General features: G+C 46.3%; 1 protein-coding gene and 1 pseudogene across 1 annotated transcript in view; both read right to left on the minus strand.

The window, feature by feature from the left end:
* Positions 1–27,151, minus strand: part of LOC149997397 (tumor necrosis factor receptor superfamily member 13B-like) — a 43,910-nt gene that overhangs the window by 4,009 nt on the left and 12,750 nt on the right. Inside the window, exons 2-3 of the mRNA XM_090291687.1 lie at positions 14,209–14,346; positions 10,534–10,779 (exon numbers count right to left, since the gene is read on the minus strand). Of these exons, the coding sequence (XP_090147813.1) occupies positions 10,534–10,779; positions 14,209–14,346 (384 nt within the window). The remainder of the gene's footprint in view (positions 1–10,533; positions 10,780–14,208; positions 14,347–27,151) is intronic.
* On the minus strand, positions 11,057–11,335 carry LOC149997398 (small ribosomal subunit protein uS14 pseudogene; annotated as a pseudogene).

Raw genomic sequence — 27,151 nt, forward strand, 5'->3', positions numbered from 1 at the left:
ACTCAGCAGCTCCCCCACGGGCGGGCGCCCCCCAGGAGCCCCCTCTGTACGGCCAAGCCCGAGTTCTCACCGCGCCTGAGCAGGGAAGCCTTCAAGGGGCCTGGCACGCCCGCTGCCCGCGTCCCGGGCACCAGGGCAGCGGTCTGTGTCCGGAGAGGGCTCTGACCCCGCGCGAGAACGCGTATGGAAGCACAACAGAGAACTGCGCGCGGACACTGCTCCCGGGGAGAGAAGCTGGACTCGGGGGGGCGGGGTGCAGGCCTCTCCCCAACAGTTTCTCAAATACCTTCTTTACATAATGATCCGTGTGTATCAGCTCTCCAAAACAGAAAAGTACCTCAAGGCTGCTCACACGTCTAAGACTTGGGTTAAAGGCTGACCAGGAGATGGGGGACACAGACGCCCGGCAGCTCCCGGGGCCACCGCTGAGAGAGCCACCTCCTGCCTCCTGTGAGCGCCAACGCTCTGCTGGGGGCAGGGGGTGCTCGGCTCTCGGTGGCGAGGGCCCCACGGGACAGGGAGGCCTCGCAAGCGCTTCGCACAGGTTCATATTCACAAGTCGTTTCAGCAGAAGGGTGCATTCTCTGTCCCTGTCGGACTATCAGGAGCTGGGGCGACAGCCCTGGCGGCGCAGTTCCGGGGCCCCACCACCAGGGGCAGCGCGTACGCTCCTGGCCGCGGGAGCCATCCTGGCCCCAGCGCCGGCTCATTTCCAAGCTGCTGCTCGTGTTGGTTTGGTTTTGTTTCTTTACTGTCTCCAAAGCCATCCCTCACCTAAAAACAGAATTGCCCCGGACTACTACTGCTGCCCCAGCTCGCGCTGGGCTGGCCAGCAGGGTGGCATTACGTATAGCTTGTCGCTTAGGGACAGAGCAGAGGCTTTGCAGGGCTGGGCCAAGGACGCAGGCAGCAGGGCCCCAACCGGAGGAACCAGGGCAGGAAGGCAGCGCTGAGTCTGGGCCTGCAGCCCCAGCTGCTCAGGCTGAACGTGGCTGTGGACATTATACTCAACTTCCGGCGTCAGTTTCGTAATCTGGAAAATGGGACATGATATTCCCATCTCAGCAGATGCTTGGCATCTGTGAAGGACACGTGAATGTGTACGAGAGTGGAATGTGCTAGCTGGTCTCCAAGCACCCCTCCGCTCCACTAGCATGGGTTTGTCCCGGGAGCAGGAGTGGAGCTCCCGGCGTGTGAGGCATTCACCTCCCTCCAAAAGACTCAGCGTGTGGCTCGTGGGACATGGCTCCGCAGAGGACCTGCCCAGCACCCTGGACTCTCCCGACTTCCAACCAGGTCCTACACAGGCTGGGGACATTTGGTTGAATGTTTGCAAGCGGGGAGGGGGCATTCCTGCAGTGAATGTGAGCCTCACTAGTACATCATCAGGGCATCCACATGTGGGCCCTTCCCACAGAGCGCCCTCCCAGGCTGCTTGCGTGCGCGTGTGTGCGTGCGTGTGCGTGTAAGAAAGAGATAGAGAGACACCTGCTTGGAGTGGGGAGGGAAGAGGCTGTTTCCAGAATACCCCATCCCCCACGCTACCCACCACCCAACCGAGGCCTGGGGTCCCCGAGTGCCCATTCTTTCTGGCATCACCTCCTCTGAAGGCGCACTCACAGCTGCAGCAGAAGAGGGAGGGAGGGGAGACGGCCTCTACACACAGCTGCTCCTGCCTCTGCCTCGCGGGGGCCTCGGGTCACGCCCCGGCCTTCCCGGGGGTCCAAGGTTCTGTAGGTAACAAAGGAAGTGCCCCCGAGTGCAGCCCCAGCTCCTGCCCTTGCCAGCCCTCCCTCCACAGCCTGCCTTCCCCAGAGTCGCCTCCTTTTCTGCACACCGCCCCCGCCTTGTTCACCCTCCGCTCTCTGGCTTCTCTTTCGACAAGCGGATTTCACTGGTCAGCCCTGGAAGGCAAAGGGGGGTGGGGCTGCCTCGCCAACATCACACGCTGAAGTCAGGGTGCGGGAGCACAGGAAGGGAGGCGAGAGAGAGACAGTGGCACACACCCTGAGATAAGCTAAAGCCAGCAGCAGAGTGCCTGGTTTAGCCCCAGTTCCCAGATGAAAGGAAACCTCTCACAATTCCTAGGACAAAAGCAACATTGTCCCTGACCCTGCAGTGCTGATCCCTGCCTTTTCTGGATGAGACCCCAGCAAGAAGACAGCCACCTCCTGCCCTGCGCAGATGGCATGCAGACCAGCTAACCTTGGTCCTTGTGGTTTGCTTTGCATGCCTACCATGCTGGGGACCCCGCCTGCCCACCCTGGCCGCCTTGCTCCCCTCCCCGCCCCACCCCCGTGCCCGCTGCCCAGATCACTGCTGACCCCAGCTCCTCACGCCCCTTCTCTGGCTTCAGCCCCACTGCCTGCAATCACCCGTGGGGCTCTGGGCCCCGGCTGGGCACTCTGAACTGCCCGGAGAACAGTGGGGCCAGCAGGGCCCTGCCCTGCACCTTCTGATCTGGTAGAAATGGGTGAAAATGGACCAAGCACATTTAGGGACTGATAGGTGATGAAGCTAAATGGGAAAGAGGAGAGAAAGAGGCCTGGCCCATGGCCTCAGGGGTGGTCAGAAAGAGGATCCCTGTGTGTTTGTTGGGGGGGGGGTGTGTAGAGAACCCAGTGCCCCTGCCCATTCCCTCTGGTCAGGAGCCACCGCCACCCAAGGACACCTGAAAATGGCCCTTCACAGGGTCCCCTGACCTCCTTGTGGCCAGACCTGATGGACATTTGCACCCTTCTCTGTGGTGTGACCAACTCCTGCAAGCACTTTCCTCCTGGTTTGTCTTCATGGACACACGGACCTCCAGGCTCCTCTCCGTCCCAGGCCCTCTGCGGACCCTCTCCTGACCCTCAGATGCAGACCCCCCATACAGGGTTTCCACCTCAGTCCTTCCTCTCCTCACACGTGGGTCCCTGGGTAACCTTTTCCATTCCACGGCCATCTTCTAGGCCAGTGAAGTCCAAGTTCACCCGGTGAGACCCTCCCCAGGTCTATAACCTGTGTGGCTGCCCCCACAGCTGGCGTCACCCTCCCATGAGAGGGCCTGACTCAGAGCTCCTGGGTTCCCGCCTCCTTACTCCATGTAATGAGCATAATGGGCTGAATGGTACCCAACCCCCATACCCCGAAGATATGCCCCCCATAACCTGCAAATACAACGTTATTTGGAAAAAAGAGCCTTTGCAGGTGTAACTAAGTTAACGGTCTGGAGATGAGATTGCCCTGGATTAGGCTGGGCCCTCAATTCAGTGACCAATGTCCTTGGGAGGGAAGAAGAGGAGAGAAGACAGACACAGACACATAGGAGAGGCCATGTGATGCGAGAGGCAGAGACTGGGTGAGGGGACCACTCCAAGGAACGGCTGGAGTCAGCAGGAGCTGGAAGAGGCGGGGAGAATCGTCCCCCAGAGCTTCCGCAGACGTCTGGCCTCCAGAACCGTGAGAGAGCAGGTGTGTGTTTCCAGGCCCCAGTACATGCCGGACGCTGTCCTGCGCTCTCAAAACCCAGAGGGATTCAGGCCTCGTGGGACTCCTGTGGACACTGAGGTACGAGTGGGCTGCCCAGGAGGTGGGGCTGCTGAGGGCTGGCTCGCACCCCTACCCAGAGCTCAGGCCCTGGGACTCCAGGGCCCCTGGGGAGCGTCTGGGGGCTCTGGGGCCTTGGGTAAGAAAAGCAGATCTTCACATTCACTGGTGCCCACCTGAAAGTTAGCCTTTGCTTCTGAGGTGAGCAGAGGCCCCAGGGCCCACTCTGAGCTGTGACCGTGCCCCTGTCACCAGCAGAGTCACAGACATTTTCACATCTTCCCGCAGCGACTTTGGGCTCCCCCAAGTGTCACCTGTGCTTGTGGAGTCCCTGCTGTCTTATCGCCCAGTGCACTGCTCCATCGGGTTCCTCGGTGCATTGATGGAGACACTCAGGCGTTCCCTCTGATACTGTAATTTGGGCAACCTTTGGGCAATTATTTAATATTTAATTTGGTTTAATATTTTGAGGTGCCATTTTTTCAGTATCTAAACATCACTGGTTTATCTGTAACCCTGTGTGTTGTGTTTGATGCACTTCAGAACATTATTCCAAGGTTTATGGGCCAAGGTGCCGCGGCGCAACACCCGCAGCGCTGGCCCAACACGAGGGCCCTTCCGTCCCGCCAAGCCCCTGCCCCTCTGCCTCCAGCCCAGGTCATTGCCATCTGCGGCCTCATTCTGGCCAGAAGCGGCCTCTCACAGGGTCCCTGCTGCGTGGCTACTCTGTCTCCTGGGGGTCAGGGGTTCTCCGTACAGCCCCGCTCAGCCTCTTGTCCCAGGGCTGCGCTCCTGACTCCAGGAGCATGCTGTCTCCCCGGTCTGGGTCCAGCAGGCAGGTCCCTGTGGCGTCTGGCGTCTGACCCCTCCCAGGGCCCTCACCGACTGCCCCAGAGAGCTTGCCTGCTGTCTCAGCCCTCTGCTCCTGACCACGGCGCGCCTGCTGCAGGGTGCAGCCCTGCAGCCTCCTCAGGGAGAGGCAGGGGCTCCCTCCGTGTCCCCGACCCCTGGCAGGGAGCTCATCTTGTGGGCCTGGGGTCACGCACCCATTTATCTCCTTGGCGTAAGCAGTCGACCCTGCGTCTGGTGTTCGAGGCTTCCCCGTCTGGCCCACGCCTGGGAAGGCCGGAAGGAAAGCCTGCATGCTCCGCCCTTGGGTGCCCGTGGCAGATCCAAGCTGCGCAGGCCCGCCCTCACAGGGGAACACTCGCTCGCCCGCCCCAGCCACCACACACCGCAGACAAGCTTGGGGGCCGGCCCTGCTGTCCCCGCTGACAGCCTCATCGTGGAGCGCAGCCTTCCACGCCCTCTGGGCCAGCGTGTGGCATCATCAGTCTCAGTAGCCAAAGCACCCCAAATTCTGGTGGGGGCCCCTCCTGCTTTCGCAGAGTGGCCATCACGCTCCCTCAGCCTGGGACGCCCTGATGCCGGGTTTAGTCTCCTTCTCCTCAGATCCCCAGTGTCGAGCACAAAGCTCTGGCCAGCCCTCCGTGGCTCAGTGCCTTTACCCCTCATCGCACTTGTACAGGCTGTTCCCTCTGCCTGGAACACTCTTCCTCCACCTTGTCCCTTAAACACACGTTTTCTTTTTAAAAGGGCAGTTACTATCTGCTGTTTGGGCTCTCACTGACTGTCACGGACTAATCTCTTAAAATCCTCACAACTCCATAAAGTCACATGACCTCAGTCTCACAGAGCTAAGGCTCAGAGAGGTGAAGTAAGTTGTCCTAGGTCACACAGCCCCTGAGGCATGGAGCTGGGTCCCAACACCCAGCCATCACCCAGTCTGCCTGGGCTGTGATGGGGGCAAGGAAGCACCACCACGCACCGAGATCAACTTATCATTTGCATGAGTCTGGTCCATCTTCTTTGTCCCATCAGACTGTGACTTCGTGGGGTCAGAGACAAGATCGGCCTTGCTCAGGCCCCCTCCCCCATGCACATCATGCCCTCTGCAGTTATGAGCCTGACAAAGGAATGACAGTCTGAGAAGACGCATGAGCCACCTGACGCAGGGTTGAGCTGGTGAGGAGTGAGTGGGGGTGGCAGGATTTGGGGAACCCACAAGTAAGACAAGGGACAGATCAGCTCCACCAGTGTGTGCAGCTGGACACAGCCTGGTCACATAGTGTCCTGCAGTCCCTGCCCTCAAACAGATCCAGACCTGACCCCTCACCTGGGCATGAGGCCTCGTACTTCTGTTTACAGTCTACACCAATCCCAGCTGCTGCCCTGCCAGTCCGAGGAGAGAGCAGAACGGACCTAAGCCCCGGAACTGTGGAGATACTGAGAGTAGGGCAGGCACAGCGGGACAGGGAGCTGGGGGCTCCACGAGGACTCATGGTGTCGCACAGCCAGGCCACGGGAGGAGGGGAGTGCTGGTGCAGGCTCAGGCATGGCCACGCTCAAATACCCCTCTCCCCAACATGTTCTTACACAACCCCTTCTACTGGACGATCCATCCCTAGAACCAAAATGAGGTTCCCAGCTTCCACCCAGTGCCCTCCAAGGATGGGCCTTGGGGTGGTGGTGGTCACTAACAGGAATGGTGACGTGTGTCCCATGGGCAGCAGGCCAGCTTCAGGGAGTGGCCTCCATGGACGCTGCTCTGGGATTTTGCTCTCAGAGCGGGGAAGCTCTGAACCCATAGACTGAGCCTGAATCCCAGCTCCACATGGCTTCGCTGTGCAGCTCGCAGGAAGTGGCGTCACATTTTGAGACTCAGTTGCTTGATCTGAAAAGCGGGTAGGATTGATCCAATTGGGAATCTGTTGCATCGGAGGTGGGAAGGTTCAAGGTTCAGCTGGAAGAATCAGATATGTCACCAACCGCAGGGCAGGCATACAGGTCACCAGACACGGGGTAGTGGGCGCAGCGCCTGCCTTCATGCTTCGGCTCATCACCCCTGTACTGATGCCTGCCGCACGGGGACCGGCAGTTTCTCCCACAAGAAAGAGGCTGTGCTGGATTAAAACCCACAACAAACTCACCATGGCTACAAAGTGTTTGCCTCTTCTCCCTGCCAGAGGTGGCATCTGTTTGCCCCTCCTTGAATCTGGCTGGCTTTGCGACTTGAGTATCAGAACACAGAAGCCATGAGGTGATGCAAGTTCCCAGCCTAGGCCTCGGGAGGCCTCGCATTTTCTGCTGCTTCTGCTCCTGCCACCATGACCACCTTGCCGGGCCACTGACCCAGGAGGAAGATGGGAGACACGCAGAGCCAAGCCGCCTGTAGCTGAGGCAGCTGAGCACAACCAGTCCCAGCCAAACCCCAGAGTCATGAGGAATAACAAGCCACTGAGTTCTGGTATCTTGGCACGAGGCCCTGGACACCCAGAAATGATGTTATTATGAGGAAAGTTACAGCAAAGGAGAGAAACCAGCAGGCACCCTGGGAGCCGAAGGCCTGCTGTCTCTCCACTGACCAGCAAAGAGCAGTGTAAGTGCCAAGTGATTACAGATCCACACGGCACCCCTCCTATGCTTTCTGACACCGCAGAGGAGTGGAGGGGAACCAAGAGATGTTTTCTGGGAGGATAATTAGGTCACTTGCAATGCTTGGTCCTTGGTAGATGCCCACTTCACAGGACACTTCTCGTCATGTCCACACACAGCACATAAAATGGACACCCCTGGAGCACCTGGGTGAAGTGACGAGGGAGATGAGCCATTGGGACCCACTGGAAACCTACTTCATAAGGTCACCCTGACAAGACTGGGAGATGTAGCAGATGTACCTAATATGGAGAAACAAATACAGGAAGCAGTCAAAATGAGAAGACAAAGAAACATGGCCCAAGTGAAAGAACAGAATAAGACTTCATTAAAAAGAACTAAGCAAAATGGAGTCAATTAATCTACCAGGAGCTGGAACCTGAAAAGAAGGTAAACAAAATTGATAAGCCATTAGCCAAACTCATCAAGAAAAAAAGAGTGAGGGCCCAAATAATAAAATCAGAAATGAAAGAGAAGGGATGACCAGCACCCCAGAAATAAAAAGGATTAATATGACCAATTATATGCCAAGAAATTGGATAACCTGGAAGAAATGGATAAATTCCTAGGAACATAATCTTCCAAGTATGAATCAGGAAGATACCTACCAACAAACTTGAATCGGTGATCCAAAATCTCTCAGCAAAGAGAACCTCTGAACCAGACGGCTTCACAGGTGAATTTAACCAAACATTCAAAGAAGAATTAATACCCATCTTCTCAAATGAGTCCAAACAGTTGAAGAGGAGACAAAGGGTCCCAAACCCATTTTACAAGACCAGCATCACTCTGATGTCAAACCAGACAGACACTACAGAAACATTTAGGGCAATATCCCTGGTGAATATTGATGCAAAAATCTGCAACAAAATATTAGCAAACCACATTCAGGAATATATTTAGAAAGGTTATACACTATAATCCAGTGGGATTTGTTCCTAAAATGCAAGTTTAGTTCAACATCTGCAAATCAACTAACATGATACGCCCAACAAAAGGAAGGATAAAAGTCATATGATCATATCAACAGATGCGAAAAACCTATTTGAAAAAATTCAACATCGATTTATAAAAAACAAACAACTGTCAGCAAAGTGGGAACAGAGGAAACATGCCCCAACATAATAAAGGGATATATGCTAAACCTACAGCAGGCATAATACGCAAAGGTGGAAAGCTGAAAGCTTTTTATTATGGTTAAGAACAAGACAAGTTTGTCCACTTTTACCACTCTTATTCAATATAGTATGGGAATTCCTAGTCATAGCAACTGAACAAGAAAAAGAAATAAAAGGTATCCAAATTGAAAAGGAGAAGTAAAACTGTCATTATTTGCAGATACTATATATAGGGAGAACCCTAAAGATTCCAACAAAAAACTATTAGAACTGATAAATTAATTCAGAAAAGGAGGATAAAAAATTAACATTCAGAAATCAGTTGCATTTTATACACCAATAACAAACTATCAGAAAGAAAAATTTAAATAACAATTCCATTTATAATTGCATTAATAAGAATAAAATACCTAGAAAAGAATTTAATCAAGACAGTAAAAATCTTGTACTCAGAAAACTAAAAGATATTGAAGAAATAAATTGAAGGAGACATAAATAAATGGAAGGATATACTGAGCTAATGAGTGGGAAGAATTAACATCATTAAAATGTTTATACTACCCAAAGCAATCTATAGATTCAGTGCAATCCCTATCAAAATACCAATGGCATTTTTCACAGGACTAGAAAAAAAATCCTAAAATTTATATGGAACCACAAAAGACTCCGAATACCCAAAGCAATACTGAGAAAGAAGAACTAAGTTGGAGGCATCATGCTGCCTGATACTACAAGGCTATACTACAAGGCTATAGTAATCAAAACACCATGATACTACCATAAAAATAGACACAGAGATCAATGGAACAGAATACACAGCCCAATTATAAACCCACACCTATAGTGTCAATTAATCTATGATAAAGGAAGCAAGACTATACAATGGAATAAAGATAGTCTGTTAAATATGTGGTGTTGGTAAAACTGGACAGATACATGCAAAAGAATAAAACTGGGTCACTTCCTTACACCAAATACAAAAATAAACTCAAATGGATTAAAGACAAATTCAAGACCCCAAATCATAAAACTCTTAGAAACATAAGCAGTATACCTTTTGACATGATTCTTAGTAATATATTTTTGGATATGTCACCTTGAGTAAGGGAAACCAAAGCAAAAATAAACAGGACTGCATCAAACAAAAAAGTTTTGCACAGTGAAGGAAACCATCAACCAAATGAAAGGACAACCCACTGAATGGAAGAGGGTATTCTCCAATGATACATCTGATAAGGGGTTAATATCCAAAATATATAAGAACTCATACAACACACACAAAGAACATAAGCAATTCAATAAAAAACAAAAATGGGCAGAGAATCTGAATAGACATTTCTCTGAAGATGGCCAATTGACACATGAAAAGATGCTCAACATTACTAGTTATAAGGGAAATGCAAATTAATACCACAGTGAAAAACCACCTCACCCCTCTCGATATCCTCAATAAATCAACAAACCCACGTTGGTCACAATGTGGAGAAAAGGGAACACTAGTGCACTGTTCGTAGGAATGCAGGTTACTGCAGCCACTATGGAAAACAGCATGGAGTTTCATAAAAAATTTAAAAAAGAACTGCCAAATGACCCAGTAATTCCACTTCTGGTATTTATCCAAACAAATCCAAAGCACCAATTTGAAAACATATATGCCCTTCTGTGTTCAATGGAGCATTATTTACAATAGCCAAGATATGGAAGCAACCTAGCAACTCAATGGATGAGTGGATAAAGAAGATGTGATTCTTATTTACAATAGAATATCACTAAGCCATAGAAAAAATGAAATCTTGCCATTTGCAATGTCATGGATGGACCTAGAGGGTATTATGCTAAGTGAAATAAGTCAGAAAAAGACAAATACTGTACAATTTCACTTCTATGTGGAATCTAAAACACAAAAGAAATGAATAAACAAAACAGAAACAAACTCATAGAGAGAACATAGTGACGGTTGCCAGATTGTGTGGGGGTGATGGGATAAAAAAAATGAAGGGATTAAGAAGTACAAATGTCCAGTTATAGAAACACTCATGGAATGTAAAGTACAGCATATGGAATATAGTTAGTAACACAGTAATTACTATGTCTGTTGTCATATGGCTACTTTACTTACTGGGGGGATGACTTCATAAGTTATATAAATGTTTAACACTACACTGTACATTTGAAACTAATATAATATTGTATGACAACGGTATTTGAATTTTTTTTTTAAATTTAGAAGAAGTCTCTCAATAATGAAGTCTTTTCTTTTCCTGCTGCCTGCCTGTAGACTTCTGGGTATTTTACCTATTTTCTCTTTTTTATCCTGTGATAAAAAGGACCCTCTTTATTTAGTCCTGGTGCCTGGCCTTCCACCCACTCAAAAACCATGCAGGTAGCTTACCTGGACCTGTCTCTAAGCCTCTGTGCTCTGGTCCCTGGTACTTTCCCAAGTTGTCTGATTTGGTTTCAGCTTTCCCAGTCTTCTGTCTCCTGAGCTCTGATTGGAGGGTCACATGGCCCCTGAACTTGTTCTCACAGAAGTATGTGCACTGTTTAGGGTGATGTCCGCAGATAGAGGCACAGCTGATGCAGTCTTTCAGGAGATGGTCATAGTACCTGCCTTGCTCCTTACGGCAACTGAATGACTCTGGAGACAGAAATGAGTGATGTTAGTAGGTGACAGAGACCTGTAGGAACAGTGAATCTGGGCTCAAAGGGCTAAAAGTAAAAAAGAAATCACAATCTAATTCCCCCAAAGCAATTCCATGGTAATTTGAGTCCTTTTTCAATATGCAAACGTATGGCTACACATTGTCCTCTAAGTACTGTTTTAGCCATATCACACTAATTTTGATATGTAGTATTTTTTATATCTAGTTTTAAATGCTTTTACTTTCTTTCTTTTTTTTTTTTTTTGAATTTTTAGATTTTATTTTACGTACAAAGAGCTAGCCATTCTGTAGTACGGTAGATGTCTCGAATGAACCGTTCACAGGAAGTTTACTTAGTCCAACTTAATGAAGCCTATATGCTTCGCGTACTGACAGAAACACTGGCGGCACATATTAAGGCCATACTTCCGGATCAGGCCGTGCCAGTTTGAGCAGACGCGGCAAGAACGAGAACCCTGGCCGAATTTTCTCGGATGGCTCCAGTAGAGCTGCTGGTGACCCATCTTGCTCTTTCTCCGGCAACGAGGCAAAAGGTAAATGCTTTTACTTTCTATTGTTATTCATCCTTTGACCTGCAGATTATTTATAAGTGCATGCTTTAGTCGCTATACATATAAGGACTTTTCGGTTATCTTTTAAAACTGATATGTAGGTGATTATATTGTCACTGAAGTTCTTTACTTACATGTTTCAAGCCTCATAAAAAAGGAAAATATTTTATGTCAACATAAGTATTGGAGAGGAAAGCCAGCATTCTCCTTGGCAAGTTGGGAGAGCGGGGTAGAAGTAAGGCAGGAAAACTCAAATTTTTAGTATTTTATCTGTCTTAATAGTAAACAGGAATTGCAGGAGCTTAAACAGGTATCAGTGCCAAGGAGCAGAAGACAAGCAAAGTAGGCCTGACCACACTTTGATTAAGAGAGCACCTTTGAGAGCATCGCAGAAACCTATACTTTCAAAGGGTGACTTTCCATTGTCTTTAAAACAGGATTCTATTTGTATAAAAATGTGACTCTCATGGGGGGGGTTCTAAGGGCACATTTCAGAGGCAATGCAAGACACAACTTAACAGCACAGCTTCAAAGCCAAGTAGGTCTGCTACTCTTGACCTCTATGTGCCTCAGTTTCCTCATTTCTCAGACAGAGGTAATAACAATATTGACTTTTTAAGGTTGTTATGAGGATTTGAAGTTCTTGGCACAGTACCTGACATGTACTACAGGAAAGCTCAGTTAATGGAAGGTTTAAGTAAAATATTCATTTGTGCCTCTTTGCAACACAAACACACCCACACTTGTGCTTTTGAAAGATTAAGAAAAAGACCTTAAAGAGGGTGAATTTGGGATCTCAGGAAAGACTCCAATGATCCTGATCATAGCAGTGACCCCTGCCCTTGTGCTGCCTAGCCCCGGGATTCCCCTGAGCCACACGGGACCACTGACAGCGCCACTCATAATGGAGATAGCCTGATGGCAGCGGTGTTCCTGGGGTTTTCTGTGACCTCCTCCCCTCCTCAGGGACCCTGGTGTGACTGCTGCAAGTGATGCCCAAGTTCCCCAGACCACCAGCCCTCACTACCTGACCACACAGCCTCTCCTCGGGGTCTTGACCTTCCCTGTTGTGTGGAAGACTGGTATGTATGGCACAGAGGCCTGTGTGGAGCCACGACCAGAATAGGGGCCCATAAGCCTTAACTGGCTAGCAAATGCGCCCCACATACCATATTGCTGGTCCCACACTCCAGGGGGTTTTAGAAGTAGAATAGAAATGCAATGTACTCTTTGAAGCTAATGAAGCCTGCTTGCTCTGTGTAGCCCCAAATTCTTCTCAGTAGAATGTGAAAACAAAGTGTTTCAGTAAAAAGAGACACACGGACTTCTGTGATATGCCTTGGCGCCTCACAGTCTTGCTGTCTGTCTCCCTGCGCCGATTTATGCGTCTCTTTGTTGTTACCCCCAACCGTTTGGCGGAGGTCTGCGTGCTTACCCCCTGCGTTTCTGCACATGGCAAACTCAATAGAAACCCTGACTGAGAAAGGAGTGGTCAGTGATCCCCAATGAGAGGCACTCACTCCCCTCCTCTCTCCTCAGATAGTCCATCTCTGAGTCAGTTCTTTGATCCCCACCGAGGGAGCTGCGGGACCCAGAACCTCTCACTGTTGGGCTTTCTCACACCCATGCCTTCACCCACACTTGTTCTTCTCCTGAGGTGCTCTTTGCCCGCTTCTGACTTTTACATCTACAGACTCCAACAATCCATTTCAGGGGGCACTTCCTCCAAGAACATTCCCTTCCCCAGCCCATCAGCTGGAGGTGGTTTCTCCCTGCTGTGGCAGTTTATGGTACTTTTTATAGCTTGAAATGTAGTCATTTCTCCCATTAGATAATAACCTTCTGTTATTGGGTCATGAGAAATTCCTATTTTAATGGGACTAGAGAGTTCCATGAATACTTGTGGAATGACACCATGAGTGCTCCACTTAATTAATGGATAGTGATTCACAGTCATGGTTTTGGAGTCAGAGAGTGCTGGTTCAAATCCTAACTTTTCCACTATCATACTGTGTGATCTTGGGCAAGTCACTAAGCCTCTCTGAGCTCCACTCAGCAAGTATTTATGAAGCACTTGCTATGTGTCAGTCACTGTGTTAAGTTCCAGGAAGGAAAGGAACTCACATTGTGGTAGTTGAAACAGACATGTAGCAAATATACACGACAGAACATAATACAAGTTGTGAGTAGTTCCATTAAAGAAAATAACAAATTATGCAAAAGAACAGCAAGCAAACTGTATTTTTCAAGACCACCAGAGAAAATTAGGTATGGCCTGAGTAAAGACAATGCTAAGGCATTATTGCTGGGGGTGATAAGACATTGAAGGTATACTTTAAAGACCCTATATGTTAAGGATTCATGATTTAGTATTTATAGGTAAGTGATATGAGTTCTTGGATTTGCTTTAAAATATATAAGCTAAAACAATTGGTTGGGGAATTAAAAGGCATGCTTTTTAAAGCTGATCTATTATGTTATCCTCTCTATGTTCAATAATTCTATAATAAAAAGTTTCAAAAGAAAGGGAGAACAGAGCAGGACAGGGAGCCTAACTTCCCCGGGGCAGTCAGAGGAGACCTCCGACATCTGGGCTGAGACTCAGTGTTGGGTAGGAGGAGGCCAGGGAAGAAGATGAGCAAATGCTTTTCATGTGCAAAGCCCCGAGGTGGGAAAGAAGGCAGCATGCGCAAGGAAATGCAGAGAGGCCAGTGTGGCCACAGCAGAAAGATGAGGGTAAAGAGATGTCACACCGTACGTGTCCTTCCACAACCCCTCCTCAGGCACCCAAGAGCAGTGGGGCCGGAGGGGCCGCTGGGAAGCCATCCCCTTGGCTCAGGCACCAGAACTCACTGCAGAACGCTGTACAGGAGCGTGGAACTTGGTGGCTGCACATGGATTTGCAGGCGACGCAGATGTTCAGCAGGGTGTCCCAGTATTGTTCTTTAGGGCACAGCTCCATGGTGACCCCCATCAGCAGGCCCTGTGGAGCTGAGAGGCAGCGAGCATGAGGACAGCTGGCACCCCACCGGAGGTGGAAACAGGCAGCCTCTCCCGTTCACGTCCACACTCTCTGTCTCAGTGAGCAAAAGGAGAACTAGATAATACTGGCTTCCACCCACTGCTGCAGTTGCCAGGGGGTCTGGGGCAGCCACCTCAGCTCCCTGAGCCTGCGTCTCCAATCTCCCCTGCATCACCAGTGCCCTGCTTGGTGCTGCTCGCTGCCCTCTTGAACGTGGCGTGCCTCTTCCTACCACAGGACCTTGGCACATGCTGTTCCACTTACATAAAATGTCCTCTTCCCCTCCTGGCTGGTTATTTCCTCCTCATCCTTTAGATCTCTGCTTCAACTTCATTTCCTCAGGGGAGCCTTTCTGACTCCCCCACCCAGGCAAGGAGACACCCCTTCTGCATACAGATATGCCCTTTACTTGTCACTTCACTTTTATGAGTGTGATTATTTGATATTAACTGTGAGCATCATGCAGCAGGGGCTCCGTCTAATTTTTTGTTCACTGCTGGGACCTGAGGACCTAGATAGTGCCTAGGACAAGTAGGCGCTCATTAAATGAATAAATGAAAAGAAAAGCAGACCTAGTGTCCAGCATACAGCAAGCACTCAAAAATTGACAATGTCCCTCCATTTTTTAACTGGGTATGAAACACACGCAATGTTGTGTGCAACACACACAAATCTCAAGTGTGCAGCTAGTTAAGTTTTTCTTTATGTATACAGTGGTCCCTCTTTTTCTCTGGGGGATACATTCCAAGACTCCCAGGGGATGCTTGAAACTGCGGAGAGTACCAAATCCTATATATGCTGTTTTTTTCTTACACATACATACCTATGGTATGTGTTTAACTTGTAAATTAGGTACCGTAAGAGATTAACAATAACTAATAATAAAACAGAACAACTATAACAATGTACTGTAATACAAGTTACGTGAATGTGGTCTCTCTCAAAAGGTTTTATTCTACTGTGCTCACCTTTCCACTTCAAGAAACAAAGTTACGCATCTCCTCGCTGTGTCTGCCTGGTGGGCGTCACCGCCTTTGTGCTTTGGGGCCGTTACTAACTAGAACAACGCAGCTGTGCAGCGCCGCCACGGCTGCTCCGCTAATCCGCGTGACCAGTGGGTCAGGAGTGCGCTCTGCGGAGATGCTGGGCAAAGGGTGGTTCGCGTCCCAGCAGGACGGAGCTGCGCAGTGTGAGAGAGCATCACGCTACTCAGAACGGTGCACAGCTTGAAACTATAAATGGTTTATTTCTGGAATTTTCCATATAGTATTTTTGGACCATGGCTTACTGGGCGGCGCTGAAAGTGCTAAAAACAAAACCCTGGGTAAGAGGGGCTACCGCACGTCTCTGACGCTACCACTCACATGAAGGCACAGAGCATTTCTTGCACAATAAAGAGTCCCTTGGGCCCTGCTTCCAGAGGTAACTTCTCTTCTGTCTTTTATCACTGTAGGTTGTCCGTTCCTGAACTTCTTGTCTGTTTGCATTGTCCCCATGAGGGATCAGGGACTCTTTCCTGTTGCGGTCGGTCAGCTTCACATCTGTGCTGGCGCTGGTGAACTTCCCCATGGTACGAACGCGTCGCCTCCACCACAGTGTTCTGTCTGATCCCACAACAGTTGCTTCCCCAACAACTTCGCCTTTTAAACATTCTGCAAGGTGCTTGTTTATTTACTTACTTTTTAATGAAAGGAAGCTGAGAAACGGCCGGTGGCTCCCTGTTTAACATAGCAACTCAAACACACGGGTTTACCTTCCTGCCCTCTTGAAACCCTCCTAAGAGAACAGAAAAAATATTTGTTCTCAAAGGCAATGGAAGCAGTTACTACAGCAGGGGACAGATAGCAGCAGCCTTTTGGAAGCTGGGAGGCAGATAGTGGGGTGAGTGACTTCAGTCTAAGATGTCTCTACTCTGATGTCCTAGAGGGGACGGAACCCTAGGAGCTTTCTTGAACTGAAGGCACCAAGTATCTCTGACAGTGGGGAATGGGAGGACAAAGTAATGAAAAAAGTATTGGTTAGATATTTACATAAAGAGGGCTTGCCCTCAGTCAGATTCTCATCTCCTGGCAGGTAATGGCCCTTGTCCCCCAGGCAGAAGATCAGGGGGTCTCCTCAGACACTCTCTCCCAGCCACTAGGGGACCAAACCCACAACCCAAGCATGGGCCTCGAGTGAGAATCCAACCGGAGACTTTTCTCTTTGCCAGACGACGCCTAACCTACTGAGCCACTTCACACCAGCACAGTGCGGCCAGGCTTTTAAAAATGTCTTCTTCCCTGTCCCACTGTAATGGTGGCAAGGCCCCTCCCCCCGCAAATGGGGAGGGGTGGAGAAGCACTGAAGACTGCGGCGCATGCGTGCGTTGCACCGCCCCAGCAGAACACAAAAAAGGCGTGCTGCAGTGGTACCAAAACCCAGGAAGGTGGTTGGAAGAGAGGGACATACCCTCCTGTCCACTTCCACAGCACAGGGGTTTAGGGGGGGGGGTGTCTTTCACATCCTTGGTTCCATTTATTCCTAGGTATTTTGTTCTTTTTGAAGCAATTGTAAATGGGATTGTTATCTTAATTTCCCTCTGATAGTTCATTTTTGGCATATAAAAATGCAACTGATTCTGGATATTAATATTGTATCCTGCTACTTTATTGAATTCATTTATCAGTGCTAGTAGTTTCTTGGTGGAATCTTTAGGGTTTTCTCTATAAAGTATCATGCCATCTGCAAATAAACATAGTTTCACTTCTTTTCCAATTTGGACGCCTTTTATTCTTCTTGTCTGAGTGCCATAGCTAGGAATTCCAGTGTTATGTTAAATAAGAGAAGTGAAAGTGGAAAGACAACCCATGGACTTGGAGGACATATTCACCAATATATCTGATAAGGGATTAATAGCCAAAATTTATAAAGAACTTGTAAAACTGACCAAAAAAAAAAAAAAAGCAAGCAATCCAATTAAAAAGTGGGCAAAGGACCTGAATAGACACTTCTCCAAAGAAGAGATACATGTGGCCAACAGACATATGAAAAGATGTTCACTAATCATCAGGAAAATGCGAATTAAAACCACAATGACATATCACCTCACACTGGTCAGAATGGCTATCATCAATAAATCAGCAAATAACAAGGTCTGGCAAGGGTGTGCAGAAAGGGGAGCCCTCATGCACTGTTGGTGGGAATGCAGGCTGGGGCAGCCACTGTGGAAAACAGTATGGAGATTTCTCAAAAAAATGGAAAATGGAACTGCCTTATTACCCACCAATTTCACTTCTGGTAATTTATCCAAAGGATCTCAGAACACTAATTCGAAAGAATATAAGCACCCCTATGTTCATTGCAGCGTTGTTTACAACTGCCAAGATCTGGAAGCAGCCCAGGTGTCTATCATAGGTGAGCGGATAAAACAACTCTGGGACATCTACACAGTGGACTGCTACTCAGCCATAAAAAAGAAGAAAAGTTTACCCTTTGTGACAGCGTGGATGGACCTGGAGAACATTACACTAAGTGAAACAAACTAGTCAGAGAAAGAGAAATACCATATGATTTCACTCATACGTGGAATCTAATGAACAAACTGAACTAAGAAGCGAAACAGAGACAGACTCATAGATGGAGAGCAGGATGACAGCTCAGCTGAGCCGGGGTGGGGGGGGGAGAGGCGGTGGAGGGATCAAGCAAAAAGGAAAAAAAGACTCATGAACAGGGACAACAGTGTGGTGATTGCAGCAGGGAGGAGAGGGTATAAGGGGGCTAAATGGTAATGGGAAAATTACAATAAAAGAGAGCAAAATTTCTTTTAAAACTTTCAATTTTGAAAAAATATAATACTCAGAATGAAAGCATCAGGAGAAGGTCTGTAAAATGTAACTGAAGTAAGTTCCCAGAAAATAGGGATAGAAAAGACAAAAAAATATGGAATCATTTCAAGAGGTCCAAAGCTTGACTAACAGGAATTCTGAGAAAACAGATTTAAGGGACATTAGCTTCCAGATTCAAAGTGCCAATCAGGGATCTGGTACAACAACTTCTCACAAACCAAGATTCATTATCATGATGTTTAAGAGCCTCAGATATTTAGAGCAGATTCTAAAACCTTCTTGAGAACAAGCAAGTGACCTACAGAGCTTGGATAGCTAGGAAGTAAGTGGCCACCTCAAGTCAAAACTGAGCTGTGAAGAGAATGTTGTCAGGAAAGATGGCAGAGTAGGACGCTCCCGTGATCTGCCCCTCCACCTACTGGGCTGGTAGCATCTGTCTGAAGTAGCTGTTTTGGAGCTCTGGGATTGAGAAGCTAGCAAAATTTTGGTGCATTTCAGCCTATTTCATGGTGGGGGTTAGCTCTGTCCAGCTCCCAACATATAGGCATCAATGGGGACAGCTGCTCATGTTCCTGGTGCAATCTGCTGGAACCTGAATGGGCAATAAGGATGTTGTCCTCCAAATATCGGGATTGTAAGTTCTGATTGCCTTTGCTGCTTTTGATTTCTGAGGGACCAGCACAGAGGGTGGTGGCCATTGTTTCAATCCCCAACAGCTGCTGTGGCTTCCAGGCTATTAAAGAGACAGTACTCAATCCTCTATGCACCTTTCAGGAGCCGGACATTTAAAGATATTTTTGTCGCATCACCAGCTGACTACAGAGATAAAGGAACAGAAACTTCAGTGGCCACACAAAAGGAACACATACTTGGCAAAAATAGTTTGGAAAAGTCGCAAATGAAGCCCAGCCCTCAGCAATCCCTGAAGAGTGGGAGAACTAGATGTCCAGAGTTACCGCAACAAAATGTCTAGTTCTCAACAAGGTGCAAAGTATACAAAGAAACAGGAAAACATGGCACATTCGCAGAAAAAAAGAATATGTCAGAAACCATCCCTGAGGAAGTCTCAACAACGGAAATGTTGGTCAAAGATATTAAATCACCTGTCTTTAATATGTTCAATAAGCTAAAGAAAACCATGGACAAAGAACAAAAGGAACGCAGAAAAATATATGAGCAAAATGAGAATATGAATTTAGAGGTAAAAGTGGCATACAAGGAACCAAAACCTCTAAGCACCCTTCAGTAGGTGAATGTATAAATAAACATATATCCAGACACTAGAAGGAAATGTTAGCAAGTCATGATAAGACATGGAGGAGTCTTAAATGCATATAGCTAACGAAGAAGCGAAGCTGAGAAGCTACTGTATGATTCTAGATATATGACATTCTGGAAAAGGCTAAATTATGGAAACAAAAATCAGTGGGGGTCAGGGATTGAGGAGAGGGGGAGATAAAGGCAGAGCACAGCGGATTTTGCAGGGCAGTGAAACTATTCTTTATGATACTATCATGATGGATCTATGTTATGCATTTGTCAAATCCCAGAGAGTGGACACCACCAAGAGTGAGCCCCAATGCAGACTATGGACTTTGGATGCTAATTACGTATCATTGTGGGTTCAACAATTGTAACAAATGTACCACAGGGCACAGGACGTTGATAGTGAGGGAGGCTGTATGTGTTTGAGGGGAGGGGATATATGGGAATTTCTGTACTTTCCATTCATCTTTTTTGTTAAACCAGAACTACTCTTTAAAAAGTTTATTAAAATGGAGATGAACAGAAATTCTGGAATTGAAAAGTCCAATAACTGAAGTAAAAAAATCTCTCTGGAGGCATTCAATAGTGGATTTGAGCAGGCAAAAATAGGGTCAGTAAACCTAAAGATAAAACATTTGAGATTATTTAGCCTGAGAAGCAAGTGAAAAAAGAATGAGGAAAACTGAACAGAACTTGAGGAACTTGTGGGACCCCATCAAACATACCACCATATGTTTATAGGAATTCCAGAAAGAGGAGAGAGAGAGAAGGGGCACAAAACTTTAAGAAATAATGGCTGAAAACCTCTCATATCATAGGAAAGTCATAAGTATACATGTTTAAGAATCTCAATGAACTCCAATCAGGACAAACTCAAAGAGACCCACACTGAGACACATCATAATAAAACTGTCAAAGCCCAAAGAGAAAGAGAAAGTTGAGAAAGCAGCAACTTGTTCTCTACAGGGGATTCTTAATAAAATGAACTGACTTCTCATCAGAAATCACTGAGGCCAGAAAGCAAAAGGATGATATACTTAAAGTCCTAAAAGAAAAGACAAAACAAACAAACAAACAAACAAAAAACATTTGTCAATCAAGAATTGTGTATCCAGCAAAACTAGCTTTCAAAATTGGAGAAACTGAGACATTTCCAGATAACCAAAAGCTGAGGCCATTCATTACCAGTAGATCTGCCCTTCAAGAAATGTTAAAGAGCGTTCTTCACGCTGAAGCCATTAAGAAAAATAAGGAACACTGGTGAAGGCAACTATACAGATAAATATAAAAACCAGTGTTACTGTACTTTTTGTGTAGTTTGTATCTCCTTTTACTCTATATGACTTAAGGGACCAATGCAATGCATAAAACAATAATTATAAACCTATGTCAGTGGACATAAAATGTACAAAGAAACACTGTGTGACAATAATACAATCAGAGGGGACAGAGATATAGGAATAGAGTATTTGTAAACCACTCAAACTAAGTTATTATTTTTCAAACAAGATTCTCATAAATCTAAGATATTAATTGTAACCCCCAAGTCAATCACTAAAAAATAAATTTAAAAAATACAGAAAAGGAAAGAAAAAGAGAATCAAAATGGTGCACAATAAGTAATCAACTAAACACAAGAAAGGGCAGTAATGGATGATGTCAAAAGCATGGTGGTGGGAGAGATTCTGCTGGTCTTTCCCCTTGAAGTTACAACAAGTTGAACATCTATAATTCAGCAAAGGGTCCCCTGCTCAGCACACAAACACATCTGGGAGATCCACACATTGAAACATCCGAAGGTGGGTAAACCAGAGTGAACAGGGGAGAAAGAAAGAGAGAAGAGCAGAGATGGGCAACGGACACAGCCAGGAGCTCGCTGTGTGTCTCAGGAGAGGGGAGGAATCAGATTGCAGCAGGCACTCCCTGAAAACCTGTGGAGCAGAGAGGGAGAGGAAGCGCCCCTGCCTGCATGGTCAGCACATACTGACCCAGTGACCGGGGCAGAGATGGAGAACAGAGGTGTGGCCATGGTTGTCTGGTAGCTGCCATTGCCAGGCACAAATGCAAAGCCACGGGTCCTGGCTGCCTCCCATCACCCTCTGAGAGCTAGCAGCAGGCCCCTAAAAAGCTGTAACAGCCCTGAGACCTGCAGAGACAGAAGCATTTCTCCTTGGGTGGCAGGCACATGCTGTGGCTAATCCCAGGGACCCGGTGGAGGTAGAGAGGTCTGGCAGTCACCATTACTGGGAGGAGAACAAAGCCAAAAAGGCACAAGCCAGTCTCTCCCCACCCACCCTTCCCCAACGCACCTGTCCGTGCGCGCCCAGGGTGAGGCCCATGGGACAGCTGCAGCAGTGCCGCACTGCTGGCAGCGTCCAGTTGCAGAGGACAATGCTGGCACGTCATGGGCTCTGGACCTCATGGGACACAACATCCCCCCCTGGGGGTGACACTATGAGACAAAGCCCACCTGGTCACAGAGAAGATGCTCACCTCCCAGGGAATACGGGGCATTTTTCTGCTCCCCTGCTGAGATCTGAGATGCCAGAGCAGTGCAAGAGAAACTTAAAAACTTGCGTTTCTGTGTCACCTACTGGGAAATAACAGAAAGACCTCTTCTAATCAACTTACTAAATACAGAAGTGGCACTCTTACTTTTTTCTTTTTTTTAAAAAGCAGATTTCATTCTTATAAATACCTGTGCAGAGAAAGAATCCATCAAATACCATGGTAACCAAGGTGACAAGGCAGCGCAGAAAACATGAAAACGCTCCAGAAAATAAATTTAAAGATGTGGAAATATGTGATTTTAATGACAGAGAATTCAGGATTACAGTTCTGAAAAAACTCAACAAGAGGCGAGAAAACACAGATGGGCAGTTTAATGAACACTGAAATAAGATCAAAAAACAGAAGGAGTGTTTTGCCAAAGAGATTGAAACCTTAAAAAAGAAGCAAATAGAGATTCTGGAGATTAAAAATTCAATAAGAGAGATGAAGAATGAATTAGAAAACTTAGGAAATAGAGCTGACCAAATGGAAGAAATAGTGATATCAAAGATAAAACTCTGGAAGTGATGCAGATAGAAGAGAGAGATTTTAGAGTAAAATAAATAAACAAGTAAATAAATAAACGTTATGAGAACTACCTGACTCCCCCAGAAAAAGCAATATAATAGTTATACCAGAAGGGGAAGAGAGGGAGAGGGAACAGAGAGCCTACTCTAATGAATAATTGATGAGAACTTTTCAAACCTATGAAAAGAGCTAGATCCTCGAATCCAAAAAGCAAGCAAAGTACCTAACAATCCAAATCCTAAAATGCCATCTGTAGGGCACATTATACTAAAACTGTCAAAAGTTAATGGCAAAGAAACAATTCTCAAGTTAGCCAGAGAAAAGAATATAGTAACCTATACAAGAAAGCCCATTTGGTTACTATTGAATTTTTAAGCAGAAACCCTACAAGCTAGGAGAGAGTAGAATCAGATATTTAACTGATTGAAAGAGAAATTACCAGCCAAGTATAATATACCCAGCAAAGTTATCCTTTAAATATAAAGGAGGACTAAAGACTTGTCCAAGCATACAGAAACTGAGAAAGTTTACAACCACAAGACCTGCCTTACAGGAAATATCGAAGGGGGTTATTATAACTAAAACAAACAAACAAACAAAAAAAAACCAAAAGGATACAGAATTATGAGTAAGAAGACTAACAGAAAGAAGCAGGAAACTGCAACCCTGATTCAGAATAGGGTATTATACACTTAAATATAAACATAAAAGGGGGAGGGGGCAAGGGTCTGAAATTGCAAAGGGGAATGGAGATAAGATGCACATAGAAGAAAAGAACTATAGTATATATGAAACCTTCTTTTGTATAAGCCTAAAAGTACCACCCCCCCACACACACACAAAATTTTTTTAAAAAAGCAGTACTGAGACACATGACCTAAAAAAGAGAAAACATAGGGGAAAAAATCATAGGATACCACCCAATTAAAACACACAGAAACACAAGGGAAAAGAAACAATGCAGACACAGAGCTATCAGAAAACAAAAGATAAAATGGCTATAGGAAATTCTCATATGTTGAACATCACCCTAAATGTAAAGGAATTGAACTCACTGATAAAAAGGCATGGAGTAGCAGACTGGATTAAAAAATAAAATCCAACCATATGCTGCCTAAGAAGACACATCTTAGCTCTAAGGAAAAATATAGATTCAAAGAGAAAGGGTGGAAAATGATTCTCTCAGCAAATGGCATCCAAAGAAAAGCAGGTATGGCCATACTTATATCTGACAAAATAGATTTCAAGATAAAAAGGTAACAAGAGACAATGATGGATATTTTATATGATAAAGGGGACAATAGATCAAGAACACACAGCATTTATCAATATATATGCACCCAACTCAATAAAAGGCAACCAACCAAATGGGAGAAGATATTTGCAACCACCTTCCATTAAAGGAAAATATCCAAAATAGATAAATAAATCATACAATTCAACAACAACAAAACAATTTAATTTTTTAAAAATGGGCAGAGAACCTAAACAGACAATTCTCCCAAGAAGGCATACAAAAGGACAACAGATATATGAACACAGCTCAACTTCATTAACTATTAGGGAAATGCAAATCAAAACTAAATGAGATACCAACTCACACTGTTAAAATTGCTGTTACCAGTAAGACGAGTAGTACTAAGTGGTGCAGAGGTAGTGGAGAATAAGGAACCCTCATACACTGCTGGTAGAAATGTAAATTGATATAGCCACTATGGAAAACAGTATGGAGGTTTCTCAAAAAAATCGAGTCATTACCATATGAAGCAGCAGTTTCTCTTCTGGGTCTCCACCCCAAAAATATAAAAACATTTATTCAGAAAGATATATATGTACCCCTATGCTCATTGCAGCATTAGTCACAGTAGCCAAGACATTAAAACAACCTAAGTGTCCTCAGATAGATGATTGGATAAAGAAAACGTGGTACATACATATAATGCAATACTACTTAGCCACAGTCCCTGGCTGGTTTGGCTCAGTGGATTGAGCGTCGGCCTGCGAGCTAAGTGTCGCTGGTTCGATCTTCCAGTCAGGGTACATCAGAGAAGGAAAACTCTGACTCCAAAAAACCTCCGCTGCCTTGCGGCATACCTCTTCAGGGGAAAGGCTAGGGGAGTAAACCCCGACAGAAAATCCGGAGCCGGAGTCCCTAAGGCGGTTTGACGTTGTAGTCAACACCGGCAACTCCTGCGGCGCACCTGAAGCCAAGCTGTATTGACTCCGTCTTTCCCTTGGACCCTTCAGCTGCGAAGAGAGGGGGGGTCTGCTGCATGGGCAACAGCAGACCCTCCATATCACCCCGCCCAGGCTCTGTAGCTTCAGCTTCACTGGAGAGGACACTCCAGCGTCATCGCAAGATGTCGATTCAACACGGGAGGAGACAGATACCGTGTCACTCCCGAGTCGGACTGCACAGCCATCCTCGGTGGTGCAGATACTCTTAAGAAGCTACACCATCGTCTCTCGAGACGGACGGCTGCCGACGACGACGACTTAGCCACAAGAAAAGATGAAATACTGCCACTTGCAACAAATAGATACATCTTGAGAATATCATGCTAAGCAAAATAAGTCAGCTGGAAAAAGTCAAGAACCATATGATTTTATTCATGTGGGATATAAAACTGAAAGCAATGAAGAAACAAATTAAAAACTCGTAAGCACAGACAACACTACAGTGGCTGCCAGAAGGACAGGGGCTGGGTGTGTGTGTAGTAAAGGGCAATGGGGTTCAAATACACGGCCACAGGAGGGGGTTTCACTGTGGGTGGCAAACACACATACAATATACAGATGATGTGTTATAGAACTGTGCACTTGAAACCTATACAATTTTATTAACCAATGTCACCCCTATAAATTTTTCCTTAAACAGAAGTCTTCAAGAATTAAAAAGAAGAGAGGACATCTGGCCAAGATGGAGGCATACATAGATACACCTTGCTGCCTCATACAACCATAAGAAGGATCACAGCTGACCTCAAAACAAAAAACAGAACTGCCAGAAAACTGAACTGTATGAAAGTCCGACAACCAAGGACTTAAAGGAGAAATATTCATCCAGATGGGTAGGATGGGTAGAGACAGGGAGCTGGGGTGGAGAGGAGATGGTGTAGTGGTGGTGGCAAGGCAGCTGCGGCGTCTGGCAGAACAGGTGGTCCCACATTCAAGTCCGGTGGATATAAGCCAGGAGAGACACCTGGGGAGTGATTCCAGACCCAGACGAGACTCTGCAACCCAAAGTTCCAGAGCTGGGGAAAAAAAGCCTCATAGCTTTTGGCTATGAAAACCATCGGGGCTTGGGGTGGCAGAAGAAACTGCCCATCTCTCAGGAGAGTCTGTTTAGAGGGCCCCCACAGTCCCAGCATGAATGCAAACGCACCCACTCTGGGAACCACCACTTAGGAAACAGCTAGAGAGGTACCAGTTGCATACGGGAAGTGGGTAAGGTGACTGGAAACAGGTTGAGTGCTGAGCAAGTGACATTGTTCCCTCTCTGACCCCATCTACATACAGTTCCACAAAGCAGTAAAACAGATTGCCACATCTTGGCAATACCTAAGGCTCTGCCCCTTACAACATAACAGGTGCGCCAAGACAGGGCGTCAAAGCAGCTCTACCCAATACACAGAAACAAACACAGGGAGGCTGCCAAGTTGAGGAGACAATGAAATATGGCCCAAGCAAAAGAACAGATCAAAACTCCAGAAAAAGAACTAAATAAAATGTAGACAGACAACCTATCAGACACGGAGTTCAAAACTCTGGTAATAAGGATGCTCAGGGAACTCATTGAGTACAGAAAAGGCATAAGGGAAAAAAATGAAGGATACACTAAGTGAAATAAATAAAAGTCCACAGGGAACCCCTAGTAAAAGGAAGAAAGCTGGGGTTTAAATCAATGATTTGGACATAGGTAGAAATAAACACTCAACCAGTACAGAATGAAGAAACAAGAATTAAAAACAACAGAGAATAAAAAGTCTCTGGGACATCTCCAAATGTGCCAACATCTGAATCATGGGAATGCCAGAAGGAGAAGAGAAAGTGCAAGAACTTGAAAACTTATCTGAAAAAATGATAGAAAATTTCCCTAATTTGGCAAAGAAAATAGACATACAAGTCCAGGAAGCAAAGAGAATCCCAAACAAGATAGACAAAAAGAGGACCACACCAAGACACATCATAATTAAAATGCCAAAGGTGAAAGATAAAGAGAGAATCTTAAAAGCAGCACAAGAAAAGCAGAGAGTTACCTACAAAGGAGTTTCCATCAGACTATCAGCTGGTTTCTCAAAAGAAACTTTGTAGGCAAGAAAGGACTGGTAAGAAGTAACCAAAATGAGAAAAGCAAGGACCTACAACCAAGATTACTCTATCCAGCAAAGCTATAATTTAGAATGGAAGGGGCAGATGAAGTGCTTTCTAGACAAGGTAAAGTTAAAGGAGTTCATCATCACCAAGCCCCTATTATATGAAATGTTAAAGGGACTCCTTTTAGAAAAAGAAGAAAATCAAAACTATGAACAGTAAAATTACAACAAATTCACAACTATCAATAACTGAATCAAAAAAACAAAGCAAACAACTAGAACAGGAATAG

This window comes from Furipterus horrens, unplaced genomic scaffold (assembly GCF_987537825.1).
Source record: "Furipterus horrens unplaced genomic scaffold, mFurHor1.1.pri manual_scaffold_11, whole genome shotgun sequence".
NCBI lineage: Eukaryota > Metazoa > Chordata > Mammalia > Chiroptera > Furipteridae > Furipterus > Furipterus horrens.